At 36.4% G+C, this 20788-nt stretch overlaps 2 protein-coding genes across 2 annotated transcripts; one reads left to right on the top strand and one right to left on the bottom strand.

The window, feature by feature from the left end:
- Window positions 1-2453: 2453 nt before the first annotated feature.
- On the top strand, window positions 2454-3385 carry LOC140776504 (heavy metal-associated isoprenylated plant protein 2-like). Its single transcript, XM_073120233.1, has 3 exons — window positions 2454-2516; window positions 2654-2729; window positions 2814-3385. Exons 1-3 carry the CDS (start codon window positions 2508-2510, stop codon window positions 3128-3130), a joined length of 402 nt encoding a protein of 133 aa, XP_072976334.1. The 5' UTR covers window positions 2454-2507; the 3' UTR covers window positions 3131-3385.
- Window positions 3386-7814: 4429 nt separating this feature from the next.
- On the bottom strand, window positions 7815-18980 carry LOC140775835 (protein phosphatase 2C 32). Its single transcript, XM_073119293.1, has 5 exons — window positions 18560-18980; window positions 15888-18447; window positions 14504-14617; window positions 8483-8747; window positions 7815-8009 (listed from the first exon to the last, which is right to left on the bottom strand). The coding sequence occupies exons 2-5, from the start codon at window positions 18276-18278 to the stop codon at window positions 7894-7896; spliced, it is 2886 nt and encodes a 961-aa protein (XP_072975394.1). The 5' UTR covers window positions 18279-18447; window positions 18560-18980; the 3' UTR covers window positions 7815-7893.
- Window positions 18981-20788: the final 1808 nt, after the last annotated feature.

The following is a 20788-nucleotide window of genomic DNA, read 5'->3' as shown; positions in this document are numbered from 1 at the left end:
CCAAATTTTAACTCTAACTCGCAAATAGACATATAAAAAAAAATTATTAGAGCATGCGATCCACCAACACAAAAGAATAGATAATAGAAAATAAGAGAATAAATGATGTTAAACGAGGTTTGAACTCCGTATCTATATAAAATGAGACTTTGATACTATATTAGACAACCGGTTAATTCAAAGTCTTAAACTGTTAGGTAATCAGACTAATGATATATATCATAACTTCAGCACAACCTAAGCCCCAATGAAGACCCAGCCTAAACAAATGCAAACCCGAAATCATAGTTAGCGATATGGCACATAGAGAGGGTTGGCCCAGTCCAAGCTTAAAAACCTGACTCAAACTCGATCTGTTCATCGATCAAGTGTAGTGTTAAATAAGCTTCTCGGCTCATTCACTAGCTAAATGGTGTTTTTCATTCAATCTCAGCTCATCCATTTGAATCAAGAATGCTTAAATTTGCAGCTCATTTATTAATGAACGAGTCAATTTGATTGACATCATTTTACTTAATTATTATTTTAATATCTCTCTCTCTTTCCTTTTTTTTTCCCACCACTTTTCATCCATTTATGAAGTATCATTTAATAATCTATTAAATTATCGTTTTAATTTTGTATCACATTTAGTTTAATTATCACATAGTATACTAGTTTATTTCTTATGCCCCAATATATATATATTCCGCTCATCTATTTAAGAATATTTTTAAATTAGGAAATTTTATAAAGCATTCTCTATATTTTATATATTTTATGATTCATATTCCGTCTTTCAAGTTTTTATAACCCGACTCTTTTTTTTATTAATTCTTATTTAACATACTTTGTTAATTTAAACAGTACCTGCAAAGAAATATTCTATTATAATATATCAAATAATTTATAAATACCTAAATTATTTATGCCTTCTTCAGAGAAAGGCAATAGAGAAGAAAAAAGAGTGGTGATGATATTTAATAATTTGGTCGATATTAGTTAGTCAAAATAACGTCAAGGTATTAAACAAAAATTATAGAGAAAAATGAGGGGTCGGGTTACAAAATTATCAAATAAGATGTGTGAATCATAAAATAATCAAAATATATGATGTAATTTCTAAAATACCCTACAAATTATAATTATTTAGTTGGAGAATATTGGAGGGGAATATTAAGAGTTTAAAAATAAAAGGGGAGTAGCTTCAAACATATCATGGGAATTGCATCATCTCCTAAACTGATGAACACGTTTGGGCGCAGACGTCATCTCCATCTAGATACAAATTGCCAACTAGATAAGCCTCTGGTTGTTGCCTTATATTATTAGAGAGAGAGAGAGAATAATAGCAGCATATATATATATTATAGTGGAGTATAATATATGTATCATTCTTGCACTTAGGGGAGGTGGCAACCATTTGGGTTACACGATTTTATACAACTCAAATATAACTCGTTTAATAATTAGATTAGCTTTAATTTCAAGTCGATCAAGCTTAGCTCGATAAGGCATGAATTATATATATTTAATTTGACATTTTCTTTCTTTCAAGGTGTAATATTCAATTCAGGCTTGACATGAGTTTAGTTCATGTTTAAATTAGGTATCAAGCGGTTCTAAATAGGCTCAGAATAAGTTTAATTGAATCTAATCAATTAAATAGTTTAGCTTAGGCTTAAAAACTAATTTCAAACCAAGGTTAAATAGAGCTCAGCTTGATCACACCTTCACCCGGTTTAATACATAGGTTTCACAGACCCCTTTAATCTAACTCTTTTATTACAAGAGATTTTCATTGATTTAGACATGCTTGGCTACAAAAGGTCCCAATAAGATCTAAGGCAAGTGAAAACAAAAGGGTTCCAACCAAGTGCACCCAAAACCCTGAGTACGACTTAGGTTCATCTATAAGCTAATCAGATGGAATATTTTTAGTGATAGGAACCAAAGTGCATACTTTTAAGTCAATAAGTTTGATCTATCTATATCAGGTTTACTTCAACGTCTACAATCTTATTATCATTACATTCTTTATAATTGTTCATGAAAGATGATAATTTAGTTATTTATAGCTACTTGTTAACTCTAATAATTCCACGTCCAACTATCATGGCAATTCTAAAAGAGATTATGATACTGTGAAAAATTTCAACGGCAATTATAAATATAAATATATATATATATAGAAGCTCACCAAGTCAACGTCCACTTCTATAAACAAGCCAAGAAGGAATATTTTATTCGTCAGTTGCCCACGTTATTCCTTTCCGAGCACTCCAATCATAGCCCTTCATTAAATTCAGACCAATGAGAGGTGATCGATCACCTTCGAGATCATTAGAAAAGGAATTATTGACTGACAGGCAGATAGCAAGCGATTAATTCTTATTATAATTTTGTTTCTGTAAACCAAGTCCGACTTTTATTTATCATTTACAGCAAATAAATCTTACCCAAGTCTTTTTATATACTCAGTTTCGCTGGAGCTAAACCCATAGACTTTGTTTCCAGTTCCTTTCACGATGTCGAAGGTGAGGTGCTCCTTCTCAATTTGTATATCTATACTAGTTACTATCTCCAATCTCTCACCCTCTCTTTGATCTCTCTCTCTCTCTCTCTCTCTCTCTCTCTCTCTCTCTCTTTTAATGGTTTTGATGCACATTTGCAGAAGATCGTGTTGAAAGTTTGCATCACATGCGACAAATGCAAGACCATAATTATGAAGACGACCGGCAAGATTTGTGGTTCGTGGACTATTAATTCTCTTCTTCTATCAATCTCCTTTTCTCCTCTACGAACGAACATGTTAACTTGTTGGCCTTTGTTAGGGATCAAATCGTTAGCCTTGGATGTCGAGAAGAGCACGCTGACGGTGATCGGAGACGTCGACGTGGTGGTGATCGTGAAGGAGCTGAAGAAAGTGAAAAAGATGGTCGAGATAATAAGCGTCGGTCCGGAGAAAGAGGAGAAGAAAGAAGAGAAGAAAGAAGAAAAGAAAGAAGAGAAGAAAGAAGAGAAGAAAGACGACAAGAAAGAAGAAAAGAAAGACTGCATTCTGCCTCCGTGCTGCAACGCATGCCGGCCGTCGGGCTACATGCCTATCGTGTTATACGATGAACAGCCGTCCGGTTGCATGATCCTCTGAGTTCGAAGATTAGATCTTATTCTTTCCTCCATCGTCTCATCGTTTCTTTTCTTCTCCTTCAGAAATTTCAGCATTACCAGTATCTTTTTTGTTTTTGTTCAGCATATCATATATTATATATAACTTCCAAAGCTTGGAAAATTATGTGCATGGGTTCATCTCTTTAAAAGATGAGTTCTTCTTCTATAACCTCTATTCCAGTAGGTTATTTAGCACGAAAACGAATATATATAGCCATGGTGTAATTGAGATTTTATCATCCATCTCTCAAAACCGGTCTGTTAAAGCTGGGTTTAGATATATAACTATGGCAAACAATAGAGTTGTTCCAGATATGAAAATTCTCCACAAACACATGATGAATTCAAACATATATGATAACAGTCTATGCTATCTTTAATGACTCATTAGCCCCCTTAATAGGTTATTAAGAGCCTCTCAACTTGGTATCAGGGACTGACTGTCAACATACATGAGTTTAGATATTAAAGAGGGGTATGGAAGTAGAAAACCTGAACGATCGATGTAGCTATAGTTGAGGAGGAACATAAAAACCTATTAGAGTTTTGAGTTTTCTCCATCTTAGTTGTGCGGGTGGTCGGGTTTGTAAACGAGTATGAATCTCTTTATAAATAGCTATAGTAGATTGTAGATCTTAAAAATAATTAAGAATCGATGTAGATAGGAGAAAGAATAAAGAGTTGAGTATTTTTAGTCATCTACACGTCTATGAGTATTTATTCAAAGTTAAACTATATAGATTTTAATGACAACTATAATGTTTAAAAAGTCTTGGCTGCAATTATGTAAGAAGAAAAGAAAAGAATACCCCTTTTATCAGTCCACCAAGTCAATCTCCACCTCAGTAAACAAGCAAAGAAGAACAATTTATTATTCGTTTGCCCACGTTATTCCTTTCCAATCACACCAGTTATATATATATATATATATATATATATATATATAAACTCCAATTATAGTTCTTAAAAATTCGGACCAATCAGAGGTTATCGATTGACGGGTAGATAACAAACTATAAGTTTGATTATATTTTCCTTTATGTCAACCAACTACAGTACTTTTGTTTCTCATTTACGGCAAATAAATCTTGATCAAAGTTAAGAGGGTGATGAAGATGAGACTGTTATATTACTCCGTTTCTCTGGAGCTCATGAAGCCATTCAACTTTGTCTCCAGTTCCTGACACAAATGTTGAAGGTGAGTTGATCCCAGTTAATATCTCTATTGTCTCATCTTCTCTTTAATCTCTTTCTCTATAGTTTTGATGCACATTCGCAGAACATTGTGCTAAAAGTTTGCAATATATATATACATAGAAAAGTATGTGCATGGATCCATCTGTTTAAAGGATACATATTCATGTGCGGTAAATACTTCAATGTATCTTTAAAAATTATAATCTTATTTTAACGGCTATAATAGCTAGTTTTTATACTCGGTACCGGTTCCAAAACCATATTTTGTAAAAAAAAGAGTATATTAGTTAAGAAGATTAAATTACGTGTGCCTTAACTTTTTAATTTTTTTATTATACCCTTGAGTATCTTACCCATTAGATCCTCAAGGGTATATTATGATGAAAATTTAATGGGTAAGATCCTCAAAGGTATCATAATTAACTTTATGAGGTCTTATTATGATAAACAATTTTCTTATTATACCTTTGCGGCCAAATCAGTGGAACTTACTCTTTGGACATCAAAGCAATCTGGCTCCTCATATGGGTACCCTTTTATAGGGATCAAAGTAAATGGATTAGCAGTATTTACTATTAATTTTTGTTGTGTGATTACAGTTGATTATGGCCACCCGAGAGTAATCTGATACTCAGATTGTATCTATGATATGTGTTGTTGATCCGGAGATCTGGAGGATGCGATAGCCACCAATTTGTTTTAATATCAAAGAGTGGGGCTTTTCAGACTGAGTTATGAGACAATTTGGCTTAATACCAGGGTCCCATGAAAGTATAACTTGTATATTTTAATCTAGCACATAATGGTACGACATTTAATTTACTTATATAATATACAAACTCTATTATTTATTCGGCGGTCTTCTTTTAATGAAACTTGCAAGTTGACTTTTACCTGAAAATTATTCAATTCCAGGCTGTGGTTAGAGATGTGACAGCCTTGGTTAATGTTTTTAAATGTTTAGTACAATTAACGAAGAACAAATGGTGGATGGCCATTTCCCCACTAACAAAATGCCTCATCACCTTTGGAAACCAGTTGAGATGTAACATGAACACATGAACGAGGGTTTCTTCCGTACAATAAAGTTAATTTTTTATTAATTAATTTGATAAATATCTAACGATTAAAATTTTGAAGGGTATAATAGGAATGAAAGATATTATCAGTTCAATAGGTAATTTTGTTTAGATATATAATCTTGCATATTTTTTTTTATAATTATATTATCTTAATATTTTATTAAATAAAAGACATATATATCATTAACTGAGAGTAATGTATATAAATATCAAAATAAGGATATTGATATCTTTTATAATTAACTTGATAAAAATTTAGTTACATTTTATTTATTTTTTGATTATTTTTTATTATTTACATATATCTCCCATTAGTTTAAGACTGATTTAAATTAAATTTTAATAGACAGAGGGTATAATAAGATCCTCAAGGGTATATTATGAGGTTCCCTTCGGCTAGAGAGACAACCTATAATAACCCATCCTAATAATAATAATAATAATAATAATAATAATAATAATAGAATTTTGGGCATGACGTGGCTGGCCACATTGTGGGAGCCCCCTTCGCTCGGCTTCCTTAAGCTCAATACCAACCTAGTGGGTTGGGCTTCATCTTGCGCACCCCAATAGGTTCCCCGATTTGTGTAGGCTGTCGACATGGTTTCTATCGATCCTTCTTGGCTGCTGAAGCAATCAATCTCCGTGAGGTTATCGATAGGCCGGCCTTCTCCTTATTCATTGGAAAGATCCCCCACCTCATCATCAAAAGTGGTTCTCTTTTGCTAGCGAACATTTTGAAGGGTTGACATCAGGTCCCTTAAGCTACAACTGCTAGCATTGATAATTATCTATATTTTTTTTTATCTTTTTTTTTTCTTATCTCTCAATCATATCTCCCGTAAAACTTAATCAGTCAGTTGACTGGCTTGTAAATTATAATAGAAATATGGCTCTCAATTGCACCTAGGAGGGTTGGTTCCTCCCTCCTTACGGCCTATTTTGGCTATGTGTACCGAGGAACCTTAAGTAATATATCGTCTTCTTGTTTTTCAGGAAAAAGAAAGAAAGAAAGAGCTTTGACTTTTGTAACTAATGTAAAAACTCTAATAGATCAATAATAATTTCTGATAGGGACAGCAGATCGTTCCATGAAGACGCAACACCTGAAGAGCCGAACTCCATCAGGTTACCTACTTGGTAGTAGTAGGTAAGGGAAATTTTAATACGAAAATACAAATGGATATAAAAAGAACTGCAGTTATGAAACTTGTAAACCAGCTGATACAAATGAATATCTATATATATATATTAGTATAGTATTTACATTCTCCTTTTTCTAAATAAATTATAACTGGGTATGTCCCATTCATTCTCAGAAAACAAAAACAAAAACAAAAACATAAACATAAAAACAAAGAGAAAACTCGACATACTTTCATCTCAGAATATTGCACCATTCTACTTAACTAGGTAAGTACATAGTAGCTCATTGTGCCCATCTATTATATATATACCAAACTCTATTATCTGGATACAGAACAAAGAGACATGAACTCTGTTGATCTATTCTATACAAATTCAAACCACCGCAGAGAAGAAAATACAGAGAGGTGGATGGAAAAGAGGGTTTTGTCCCATCTTTTTGTATTAGTGCAGTCACCTCAAACTTAAATAAAACTTCTATTTGAAAGAAGAAGAAAAAATATTTTGTTAAGAATGAGAAGATGACGATGTAGAAGATTAACTTTCCTGGTTACTTTGTTTTAAGGATTTGAAATTATGACAGTAATCAAGAACTGCCAAGTATTCCAACTATAAACAATTTGACTATGGGTATTATCCCAAAGATCGTAAGCTAAAGTTAAAATGATGGTATCTTAGCTAAAAATTCCCATATGAGATGCACTTATATGCATTAGTTTGAAAGTACCAAAAAGCTATGATGATCTTGATATGTTTACTAGCTCTATTAAGTTATAACAGTACCTAACAAACTAACAATTGCTACTACATTTAATATTAACATAAGGTGTGGTAGAGATGCTCAATTTTGACCTCCAATAGACTGATAGGATGATTGTGATAATTGTGCATGGATTGCCTTTGTTTTGCTCCATGGATTTGGATATGATAATTGTGCATCACATCTGCTTTAGAAATAAAGCAGAGAAAAAAGGAATTCAGATCGGATCAAAAATCTGGTGAACCTAACTATGTATGAGATCACCAAACAAATATGATCTCAGCAGTCCAACTACCTGATATTTGTGATATTAACTAAACAAATAGGCCAACTAATAAAAAAGAATTATAACTCGTGAACTGTGGTAATCCTCAAAGTGGCCCATAATTGGATGGCCAAACATGCACCACAAAGGCGCAGCACTGTTTATAGCTCAGAAAGGAGGAAAGCAAAAGGTGGGACGAGACAACGAAGAAGAATGATAAGAGAGATGCCCTTCTTGATTGGAATTTTGTTACATTAACGGACAGCATGGCACAGACCCACATCAGGCAATTATCAACCAGATGAACGCCAAATCCTTCCTTCAAGGGAAATCACCATCAAAGAAACATCATCGTGATATTTCCGCCGGTCCCCTTGGGGAATATCAAGCAACTCATGGAAATCCATCCCTGCATGAAGAATATAGAAACATAACCTTTTAATCATTTGTTGTATAAAGCTCCTTAACAGATAATGCAAACAAGCAATGCCCGGTTGCAGATGGAATATGCATGAAATGAGTAAAGAATGGAGAACAAATGATTATAAAGGATGACACCATCAAAAGATATCAAAATGCAATAGGAACTTTGGCTGCTATGGCCAAGTTAGACAGCAACTCAACTAAGGAGAAAAACTTGACTGTGCTTTTCACATTGAATCATATAATAATTTCGGTGAGGACAAAGAATATAGAGTAAATTTGAAGTGCAAGATTAATCAACAAATATCTTCATGATCAGCAGCGAAAAAAAAAATCAGAGAAGACTCCGCACACATGCATATCAATACTTTGTAAAATGCCTTCAGATTTGATAAGAAAGAAAAAACTCACGAACTAAATAATGAAACATATCATAGAGATGACCAGAAAGAGATTAACCATTTTTCTTAGCTGCACGACAAAGCAGTTCGGCTATTAGGTACTGTGCAGGGTCCCCTTCTGGAACATTTTCCATAAACCATTCAACATGTGAAACAACCTCTTCATTGCTAAAGTACTGGTACAGTCCATCAGAAGAAAGGACCAGAAAGCGATCACTTGCACAGAGACGATGATGAAGAACAGAGGGAATGCAGCTAACATATGGTGACGTCCCAACATAGTCAATTTGAAACATCTCAAGCAAGGCATCATTGAATTTTGGCTGTATTAGAAAGAAACCAGTCACAGTCAGTACACCAATGTAATTAACCTGAATATACCTTTTCTTTTAAAAAAATAAAATAAAAGGTAGGTACTCTACATGATCATGACCTATATATATATACGAAATTTAAAACATAGCAGTCCTAATATTAGCCTGTCTACACTTTTCTCACCATTTTCTTAAAAGATCATGGCAAAGCATCCATCTAGATAGTTGGTAACTTGACTCTTCCAAGAAATTAAACTAGTAAGTGGTAAAGAAGAGAAAGTACTTTTACCTATATGTGATGTGGTCTTGCATGGACAATGACACAAGAATAAGATGAAAGTGCATGTCAAATTGAATAAAATGGTAACACATGCAAAATAAGATGATGGGACAAGGGACAACTAAGAGAATATAATCTTGCCTATTGTACATCATTATCTATTTCCTTTATATCCTAGAAAATGAAAATTGAAAGATGATTTTGTCACATTCATTTTTCAAAAAATATTTTTGTTGCAGATGTTTCATTATCAATATACAATTGTTTAGCTACCTGTTAATGATTGAATTAGGTTAACAGGATTGTGTTTATACTTTCAATTGCTGAGATGTGTAATCATAATAATACGGAAGGTAAACCAAGAAGTGCTCAGTTCCCAGTCAACATTTAAATTTCAAGTTAAAAATCTTTGATAATATCTCACGACGCATCATGCAATTTTATCTTACTGACACTGTATGATACTAATCTGGGAAGAGACAGGTAGTTGCTCAGTTGCTACCTAAAGGGTATTATATATAAGCCATGTACAATGTCAGGCTAAACAAACGCCACCCAATTAGTTTAAAAGCTTAAGTACATAGCCTTACATTTGAACCAAGCAAAAAAAAAAATCAACCCTAGCAAGTAGCAACAAAGGATGCTTCTAAGCATATTATAATTTAAATGAGGTTTACCGTTTTCAGTTGGCCTCTTTCACACCATAATGAGGGAAATTGAATAAAAGATCACCTCATTATAAGTTAAATGAAATAATCTACTACTGGAAAGATGGGCCAATTACTTAACTAATAACCGTGTGAACTGTGAATTTAAATTCTATTACATAGGGAAGCTAACTTTGAAAATCCCAGAATTGTGATTAGAAGCATAAAATCAAAAAGCTTAAACTGGAAGCTGAAAACATGAAAAAAATTTCAATGATTATCATCTGCAAAGAATGGGTTCACCTAGACTATCTATAGTGTGATGTAATCAACAAAATCTCTGTCCTGCCAATTGTAATTGGCTCAACTATCAGACCTTTAGCATTTTCATATTGGAGGACCACATCTCAACTATTTCCAAATCTGCAGAAATACTAAAATAACAAAGGGCGTCCAACTATTATAGTAATGCTATCATGGTATTCATACTTATACATTCCAGATTTACAGTTTCAACTTTCACACCTTCAACTTTCAAGCCCAATCAAGGAACTGGGCATGCATATTTCCAGTCATAGCACATACTATGATCTGTATAACCATATTAGATGGTTATTTTGGAGTTTGTAACTAGACTCCATAAACGCTATATCAATTAGACACCAAAGGGAACAAACAATTGATATATCTACAGTGCGATGAACCTTTCTGACTTAAGAGTGCGCAAATCAATTCAGCAAAAGGCAGCAACTTTGATCACCTAGAAAGATAGTCAAAGGATGTAAAGATGTGTCAACCTCAAAGAAATAACTAAGTGATTCAGTCTGCCAACAAGACTAAACTCTAAATTATTCTGTTGAATTGGATAGCAAATGACCAATTAGGATTTAAATAAAGAACTGTTCAAATGCTAACCAAACGCAGCAACTAGAACAACATGAAACAGCATATCACTTAGCAGATTTTTTTTTTTTACCATGTCTAGCATTAGTAGGTAGTTGGGCGAGGAGAAAGTACCAAGGTATGGAAATAGCAAATTAATCAGGAAATCAACCATTATACAGAATGAATTGATTATCTATAGCTCCAATAGATCAACTGCATACTGCATCTTATCTTTGATTGACCTTTCCGTTATATTGCAGAAACTGTCAGAGTACCATATAAGTATTGAAGGTAGCTAGATAGAAAAATCTGAACATCAGTAAGGTTCTCAAGGCAAGAAAAGGTCTAAGCACCCACGCCACTTGTGAGGTGTGAATATATAAGACAGAAAGTAAAGTGACAGAATGAGATGATGATGATGATGATAGTCAATAGTCTTTCACTATCTCATAATCTAATAACAGTAGTGATGATGGCAGTTGAAGTATTGAATACTCAGTTGCTCTTTATCTTGTGGACAGAGCTATTCTACATCATTAAAGAGGATTGGTAGTTCACTAGATAAAGAAAGACATGCCTAGATTGAGAATTTGAGAAGGCTAGTCATTACTACTTCACTAGAATAGAGCAAGATGTAATAGGCAAATGCGACAGTCAAATAGAACTGTTTCAGATTACGAACAAAGGATTAGCTAACACGTAGTGAAGCTTTCTTGAAGTCTGTTTCAGGGAATTGGAGAGTATGGCCATTATAAGTCCAAAAGGCACCCACAGCATACCCTAGAATAGCTGAAGTCTGTTTTCCAATCATCAGCTTTCATACAAATATATACTAGCAAATCTAATGGATCACAATGCTTTTGACCTGCCATCATTGCTAAATAGTGAATGAGATCACAATGACCACTTTGTATAAGAATGTATTTACATCTTACAGCAGTAGAACTAAAACTTCCAGACACATTAAGAATGGCTCAGCGTGGTAATTGACACAAATTCATGTCAGTTGCAACTTGTATAGGCAATATAGCATCATTTCGTGCTAGCTAAGCTGGGACAGTCGGCAGCTAATACAAAAACATATTTCTGTAACCTTTGATTTCGGCAAATGGATGATTGATGTAGGTGGTCCTGTTATTTGTTCTCAAACTTCCATCTTATTTTCTGCTCAGGCAGTATTTGAGTGTTGAACAGTGCAGATGATATAATACATCTTGCAAGTCAAAGGAGCAAATCACCGTAGATGCAAAAGTAGACTTCTAAAATGATTTGAGCAGTTAAAGTATCTCGATGTGCACAACCAGGCATGAGACAAACAAATTGACCTCTCAGCACCCCTAAACGTAAGAGATTCTAGTACTAATCAATTAATGTCATATGACTGAGATTCTACAGTGTTTGGTTTGTGTGTTTGAGCAGGATCATTTAAGATTTCTACTGTCTATTAGTTTCAGAAATGTTCCATAGAGGTGGACACATCCAAATTGAGTCTAAATAGAGTTGAGATTAACTGGTCTCAGTCTATGAAATAATATTCAATGGAAATGACGATACTGTCATAATTTTAGAGCTAAATAGATGAGATCTAGACATAAGATATAACTACAGTAAAAAGGTTACAAGATGAAAGACGGAAAGATTGTAGGCAAGAATTTAATTGCTAGCCATGAGCTTTGTCAGTAGCTTACTAGGTGTTAGACGGGATGGGATGTGCCACCCATACAATCTTCATCCTGTGATGATGGCCGCAGAAGACGAAAAGAATGGTTAGATGTGGAAAAAAGGCATGATGGGCCTCATGGACATTGGAAGCCAGGGGGAGAGAGACAGAGAAAGAGGAGGAGGTCAATTGAGCTAGGGAAAGGTGACGTTTGGTAATGGAGAGAAATGAGTAAGAAAATAATACTACTTTCAGGTTGGATTTAGGTATGGCACACCCCAAAACCCAACCCAAGTCTCAATTAACTTGAGTTAAAAACGTTGTAGATCGGGTTTGGTTTAGATCAAAGCTAAATCCAACCCCAACCAAAACCTTATTAATTATTGGGGTCCGAGTCGAGTTAAAGACGAGTAAGACTTGAATCTGACCTACAATTTTATTAACATCCAACAATCTTCTTCACCTTTCTTCTTCCACTTCCCACAACCAAACCCTAAGCCCCCGTTTACTTCAAGATTATCTTTTTTTTCCTTATTCAAGATTAGAGAACACTACACTAAATTAGAAAGCAAACATCAAATTATCCCTACTCTAGATTAAAATACTATTCAAATTATTCCACACATAAGCCAAATTACAATTTTACCCTTGATTTGACTAAAATTTAAAAAAATTCTCTCTCCTCTCTCCTCTCTCCTACAATCTCATTGCGTACATACAAATATGCATTACAAACCTACAAGTATGCATTGAATACCTACAAGAAATGACAACACTTTAATTTGAAATTATATGTCAAATCAACGGTATTGTGAGAGTAAAACCATTACATATGAGCTCACTATAGACATTGATGAAGGTAATTTAAAAATTTTAGAAGTGTCACCTTGAACAAGATCAAATATTCCTTTCTAGATTCATATGTATTAAGGTGATGTGGGTTAAAAATTAACTCAAAGTGTTAAATGGATATTTCTTATGTGTTAAGATGAGGTGGTTTAAAATATAGTAGCTTTGAACCTATAGTTAGTCCTCCACTCTGTTTGGAAACTAGAACCCTAAGAGTGGAACAGAAAAGTAATTATTTGTCTTGTAAGCTGCACCTTAATATATCATTATTCAAATGTTCAAAATTGCTTTGTTTCTATCCTCATGACAAGTTAATTCAGTTCTATCACATCTCTTACGGATCTCCTCTAATGAGCCAAGTTCAAAAGGGGGCTTGCATGAAGTTAAGATATTTCCCACTTCATATCTTAGTTGAAACCCTCAAATCCATAGTTCCTAGTTTCGGCCGATCCCGATCCAGGCCGAAACTAGCCGGTTTGGCTGGTTTCGGCCTTGCTGCAGCAGCTGTTGCTGACAGCAACTGAGGGAAAAAGGAAGAGAGAGTTACGAAGAGAGTGTGTGTGTGAGTGAGGGAAAAATAAAAAGAAAGAGAGAGTGAGAGAGAGAGTGGAATTGCTTAGATTAACAGTTTAGAGATAGAAAAAAAGAGGAGGAAGAGAGATTTTTTACTTTTTAGACTTTATATGTGAGTAATTATTATTTCTTATTTTCTTATAATTTTTTCTAAATTTTTAGAAATTTCTCAACATTTTTAAATAATATTTAAAATCTTATTTAATTAAAATAGTTTAATCCGATGCAGATGGCCAATACGACCGATACGTATCGTTTTTTCCGACGCTTGATATCGATCTTGATACCGATTTTTAGAATCTTGCTCAAATCATCCTAAATACGATTATCTGAAGGTTTCTCACTTGTTACCTCCTATAGAACCAGCTTCTTATAATTATAAAAACCACAAACATCATCCAACAGCCAAAAGAAAGTATGCCATTGGCAGTTCATGTAAACCACCAAAAGAGTGATTATCCGGCAGAGGAACTACCATATTCACACTATTACATGACTAAAATTGGTATGTTCTGACAGTGAACTCAATAATTAAAAAAAAAATCTAAACAAATTTGAAATAACTGATTAAGTGGCAACTAGATCAGCAACTTCAGTATACAATTTGAGAATCACTAACATATAAAGTGAAGTTTCTGATAATTTCATTTTCCTGATTCCTAGTCGTTAGTTGAAAAGTAGATGGTACAGTGCATTAAACTACTTGGATCTAGATAGGTCACGTTAACTATTGTGCAGATTCTAGTAAAAACTAAATCAGGTTCACAGGCATAGGTAATCACCAAATATAATGATAAACAGTCATTAACAAATATCAGATGCATCTACGAGATTGAACACTAAAATGATGGAATGAATAAGTACAGCTAACCTTCTTCAGAAACCCTGCACCAAATGCCCTAGTAACCTTCAGTTGTCCTTTTACTCTATCATTGAAGACTGCTTGAGCATCATCAGCATGTTCTGCCTTAATCCTCAAGACTTCCTGTATAGTGTCAGTTAAAAGGTAAGTTTACAGTTAACATTCAGTCACCACTCACCATGTTAAGCAATGTGGCAAACACAGTAAAACATCAAACCATACTTGTTAATGTAGTCTTTTATTTGGCTTCAACAAATTATCACCTATTTCACCCTACTGATGCATTTGCTGTGAAAATATGAGTATCTTCATCACAGATAGATAATACAATGTAAGATATGGCTCAAACAAGAACCTTAGTGAGATAACTCAAGAACGCTCCTAATTATTACATTCTCACTCCAAAAGATAAACACCTGGAAGTCCCCAAGTCTCGACCTTCTATTTCCATAGAAGAAAGCTATTCTAAAAGCAGGCTTTCTCTCATCTAAATGTTATGACAAAGAGATTGTCCAGTGTAACAAGATTGCACAGAATTGACTTGATTATTATTTCTTTTTTATCAGACAACCAATCAACCCTCACTAATATCAGCAGTAGAATGACTGACAATTTGAGATAAAAAAATACATCTTACTATGTCTTCAGCCAGTCTCAAACCTGATGTTTGTAACCTGTTGTAAAAGAATGAAGAATGTACTAAGCTGCATTTCATTTGACTAAAAGGGAAAAATTGTGCTGCCTCTACTAAAGGTGAGGTTAACACTCAACAATTAACACCAATACAAACGGCAGTCAGAAAGGGATTTAGTACCTTGCATACAATTCTGGAAGGAGTAATGTAAATTAGAATACTTCATAAGCTTTAAATTGTCTAACTTGTATACCCACATGATGTTGACAGCACAGAAATGTAACTCAAAGAAATAAAAGAATTCATTAAGATACTACAGTATTAAGAAAGTTAAAGAGATTATGTTGAAGTACCATGACATGTAACATGCAGATTCTGGCTCCTGAAAACTAAAATCAACTATCCTAATAAAACAGCCTACATGTGTGAACATCAAATAATATACATTAGATGTATCACAAGTCTAGCTTATTTTACTTTTCAAGGGAGATTTCTCCTTGCCTCTGATGCATGCTGTTGAGAAACCAATGTTTTAAGAACTCCCATCCTCCCAGAAAATAATGAACCGGAGCAGGAATAAATAAAACTGCTAAACACTAGATAGGAAATTGCGGTTGTAGTTTGAGTGAGAGAAATAATAGACCTTCTAGTTCATCAGTTGAGTGATTTTCCTAGTCTCCAAGCAAGCACAGTAACCAACACCCACCCAAATGACAAGCATATAGATAGAGATACAAGTAAATCAGCCAAAAGCAATACCTCCTCAATGCTGGTACTATGATCAGTTGACAGTTGGACAGCTCTCATCTTTAAACTGCAAAGTGACAGTTCCCTGTTCTTGCTTATATTACATATCCGGTTGTCGGGATTATGCATAGGAGACTCCTCTGAAATCCTATCAAGCTCCACACGAACAAGGGACTCCCTCGACCTGTTTCTAAGTCTCATATCATCTTTTATCGGGTTTAAGCTGTGGTGCTGCATCTGCTGATCACTTGACCTATCCTGAGCCAAGATGACACGACTATCCCCAAGGTTCATAACATAGACATCCTGATCCTTCATCAACATCACCAGAACACATGAACCCATTAATGCAAGCTCAGGGTTCTTGTTAAGTGCTTTTTCCACCATTTCCATGTAGGCCTCCTCCGTCGTTTCAAGTGCTCGTGACATTGCTTTCAAAACTGCATCGTGATCAACTGGCCCTGACTTGCACCTCCTGATGACTACTGATGGGTCGGCTGTCTTCTCATCCACATGAGATTGGTCTCTGTGCCAATCATAACTCCAGGGGAAAAGCTTTTTGCGTAATGATTTCTGCTTCCTGTACATCTTCCTCAACTTCAATCCTAAGATTGATCTTCTCATGATCTGCTTATGCCCCACAGCAGAAAATGACGCAACAGAAGAATGCTTCGACTCTTCGGAGTCTGCTCCAGAGACACCCTCACTTCGTCTCGAACTTCCTGCCCCTTCAACATGATCCAAATTTTCTCCTTTGAGTCTCGAAGAGCATGAAGAAGGCTGTGCTGTGAACATGCTTTGTCTACTAGACAAGTCTTCACTGACACTTGAGTGAACATCCCATGAGCTCCTCTTGTTCAACCTAGACACATTGATATCATATTCTTCCAGCAGTTCCATCTGAAGCAGCTCATAAAGACGCTTGCTTTTTCTGCAATCCTTAGATACTTTGTTATCTGGATCGGAAGGGGGATCTTCATGTGGCACATGAACAGGGCCTGCTGTCTCGTCCCCCTCTCTCAATTCTGTATTGTCTTTTTGAATGGTTTCATCTGGTTGCTGATCAATGCCCTTGTGTCCATCTTTCTCCTCTAGTATTTCATCAGCCTCCACTTTTTGCTTGCTGCAATTCTCGTTGGCACTAGCTTCCATTCCACTTTCAACTTCAGTTGACTGAACCTGTAAATTTTCTTTGTCAGACTGGTGTTCTTGACATGCCTTGTGTGATTGAGAACTATCACATTGCTTCTGCATTTCACTGCTCTGCAAGTGAGAAGAAACGGTATCTTCCCTAAACAGCAAAGAAGCCTCAGTAGTATCAGGTCCAAGAAGAGCAGATGTGTCTATGCTACCCTCACCTTTGTCTTCATAATCCCAGAGCAGCCCTTCCAATTCTTTATCTATAGCTTTATAAAGATTACTCATCAGAAATTCAGGTGCATCAGGGCCACTGAATCCATCATAAATCCCAATGAATAACCAACCTTGTTCTTCAGATAAAACAACATGAACCCTATCTTCTCCTGCCTTTCCATGAGCCCATTGCAAGTTACGGCTATTGCTGTACTCTGGATCGGACGGCCCATCCTCCACAGAGTTTTGCATAGCTTCTGAGCGAAACTTTGCCTCCTTGGAGTGCCAGACTAACTGGGTCATTGGATGCAGAAGAAACTTTTGCATCCATCCAGCGCCCTGTGAACGTCTGGTAAAGGTCCTAGAGAGTGCACTTTTCATCGGTCTACTCATGCTCCTCATAAGTCGTCCTAACCCTGCCCTCCGCCGGCCATAAGCAAGTGGAGCTGAAAAGTTACTCCTATCTGTGCTGTCGATAGGACCTGACATGAAAATGCCCTTGTCTAATGGACCAGACATAAAACCCATCCCTCTTTCCAATGGCCCTGAAGCAAAACCTCTCTCTAGCGGCCCCGACATGAACCCATTTAAGGGTCCTGATCCCCGAGGCACTGGTTGCAGAGGGACTGCAGCAAACGAAGCGGTGCTCTCAAATGAAGCAGCAGGCTCCTGGGCCTCACCTGAGAGAAATACATTCAGATTGCCAGTCCTGGCAGTCGAGGCATTCGCACTTACTGAAGCTCCTGATATGGTTTTAAAAGTGGTTTCAGAGTAATTCTTGTTGGGTCTCTGGAAGCCTGCCAAATCTTCTACTATCTCCTGCCTAAAGGAACCACTGTGTGTTTCCGAGTCGAGCACACTTGAATCGACAGTGTACCTCTCCGAGTTTGACGGAGTTATAGCAGGAGAATCGCCAATCACCGGCCTGACGTAACAGAAAGAATGGCCTAATCCTTCATCCAAGGGCTCTAAAAACTCCAAATTGACACCAGTCTTCCCATTACTTAATGGCACAAAGCAACCGACCACTCGAGAAGTGCTGTTGCCCATCACCTCTCCTAGCAAGACACGAACATCCAGCGGCCGATGACAACGCCGTCGTATAATCTCCGGAATGGAGGATTCCGGTAGCTCTGTACCATGAGCAGGTACCCAAACACTCCCTCAACCCAATGACTCCTTTTCTGGAGAGTTTGCATCATAAGCACTTGCTCAACATCTATATGATCAAAAGTCCCAAAGGAAAAAGGAACCATTTTTACACATCAGCGCTCTGCGAATCAATCACTTGAATACACAAAATAGAGCAAAGACTCAATTCAAAGCCTAACCTCTCGGAGATCATCAAATCTCCCGTGAAATCCCTGGAGCTGCCACTGCAGGCGACGGATCTAAGCTGCCCCCAATAGCAAGAGACGACGAGGCCAGATAGCACACACCCCAACTGAAACGGCAACTCGAAGTCAACTACCAACGACAAGAAATCAAGAAAACGGGAGGAACCATGGTTGGGAAAGGCAGACCCAGATGGGAGCAGTCGAGCGAGGGAACGTGGGGAAAGGGGAGGGCGAGAAATGGTGCGAAAAGGTGGGGAAAGGGGAGGATGGGGGCAAAAAAATGGGATTTTCGTCGTGATCTGAACGAGGAGGAGAAGGAGACGAAGTGGTGAAGAAGGGGATGAAGAAGGGTGGGAGGGAGAGTAAAGAGTCTCACTTCCTCTGGGCTTCAGAGAGAGAGAGAAGAGAGAGAGAGAGAGAGAGAGAGAGAGAGTCTCTTTCTTGGGGTTTTCAAATGGGGGGGTGGGAGGGGGTAAAAAGAATAAATTAAAGAAATTAAAATGGAGTTGAAAAGTTGAAACCGGAGTTGGTGTTTTGTTTACATTACATTACACTCTGCTCTTCTTTTGTTTGTTTTCCTTTTCCTCACTATTGAATGATTGGATTTGGTGGTGCCAGGAGTCAAAATAAAGAAAAGCCCAGAATTTCCTTCCTCATCACACATCATCATCATCATGGATCACTACCATGGATCACTACCATGGATCATCACCATAAAATTCTAAAACCTCGTAGTTTATTCTTTCTTTACGTAACTTATGTTTGTATGAGCAACTACCTCGGTTTAAATTATGGACACCAAAACTCTCGTCTGCAACAAGCATATTGAATGATTTCTTTCTAAGATCTATGCAGAGCAAAGTCTAGTCTACGTTAACAGTGATCTATTGACTAAGCTGCACATTAATATTCAAGTCAGCTGGTATCTCCATCACTTGAAAAGACCACCAAACTAATCTTAATGACTCATTAGCACAGACACTTAATTAGTCATCGTTTCTCCATACACTGAATTAGTTAATGATATATAATGGAAAGCTAAGTAGAAAGTTAGGAAGAGGTCCCTGATAGGATTTTAATTCTTCTCTAATAAATTAATAAATAATTAATTAATTATTCTCCTCCCCCAGTCAGGTAGTCAGGTTTTGCTACCTGAAGGCTCTCCTGTCATCCATATGCATGGGACTTCGTTTGGACGACTCATGTCATTGCCATGTAAGGAAGCCACGTTTATCTCACATGACCCATCTTTAAACGTGCATGGCATTGATTATCCATACATCCATCATCTTCATGCATGGCATGAGACTGACATGCATGCATGCATGCATGCATCGGAGACATGGCCCATGGGGCTGGGCCCCTCGAGAGACCAACTCCACAAGCACCAACAAACCCAATGGTTCGCTTTGACTAGTGATATGTATAAATATATAAATGGGAGAAAATTAATGCTTGAGAGGGTGTGGATAAACTGTGAACCATAGAAGTAGTATACATGGAAGAAAGGTGGTTGGAGGTTGGCATCTTCAAACCAAAGTCCAAATCTTAAGATATTTAAATGCTAAGAGTTCATCTCTATATTAATTTGACAATTAAACTTCTACTCGCCCAACCTTTTATTCTCTTAATTTCTTGTTATTTCTTTAGCTTTCCGTTGAATCTTTAATAGTCACCCACACCCAGAAAGAACCTTCAGAATTACCCACCACCATCTGATTTCCTTAGCCCTCCAATCCACTTGAACATTAGAATATTTATCTGGCCTCTTTCCCTGAGACCAAGGGTGGTGTGGTAGTTTGATAGCAAATCTCCATAAGAATCCAATATATCATTTTTTTTTCCACCTCAATCCAAGTCAAAGTAAACAGTACTTTGGTGCAGTGGTTGCTTACTATTTTACTGTATTACTCACTCACCTATGAACATATATATACATCTCTCTCTCTCTCTCTCTCTCTACTGCAACTTTGGGATTTTTCCTATTAGCTGCATCAGAGTGTGTCTACTCCATTAGAGATCTCTCTTTGGGTCTTTCTCTTTTTTCCAACTGCCCCATTCATTGGGATGCTAATATAGATTTGGAGCACGTGAGATCCCAATGCAACCCAGGGCATGCACATGCAGATGCACATGATCATGATCATGATCATGATCATGATCATGCAATGAGAGAGAGAGAGAGAGAGAGAGAGTTCATCTCCATTCATCTCTTTGAAATGA

This window comes from Typha angustifolia, chromosome 14, assembly GCF_048772165.1.
Source record: "Typha angustifolia cultivar Huaian chromosome 14, ASM4877216v1, whole genome shotgun sequence".
NCBI classification, from domain to species: Eukaryota; Viridiplantae; Streptophyta; class Magnoliopsida; order Poales; family Typhaceae; genus Typha; species Typha angustifolia.
The sequence above is the reverse complement of the archived record's forward strand: the minus strand, read 5'-3'. Positions and strand labels throughout refer to the sequence as shown.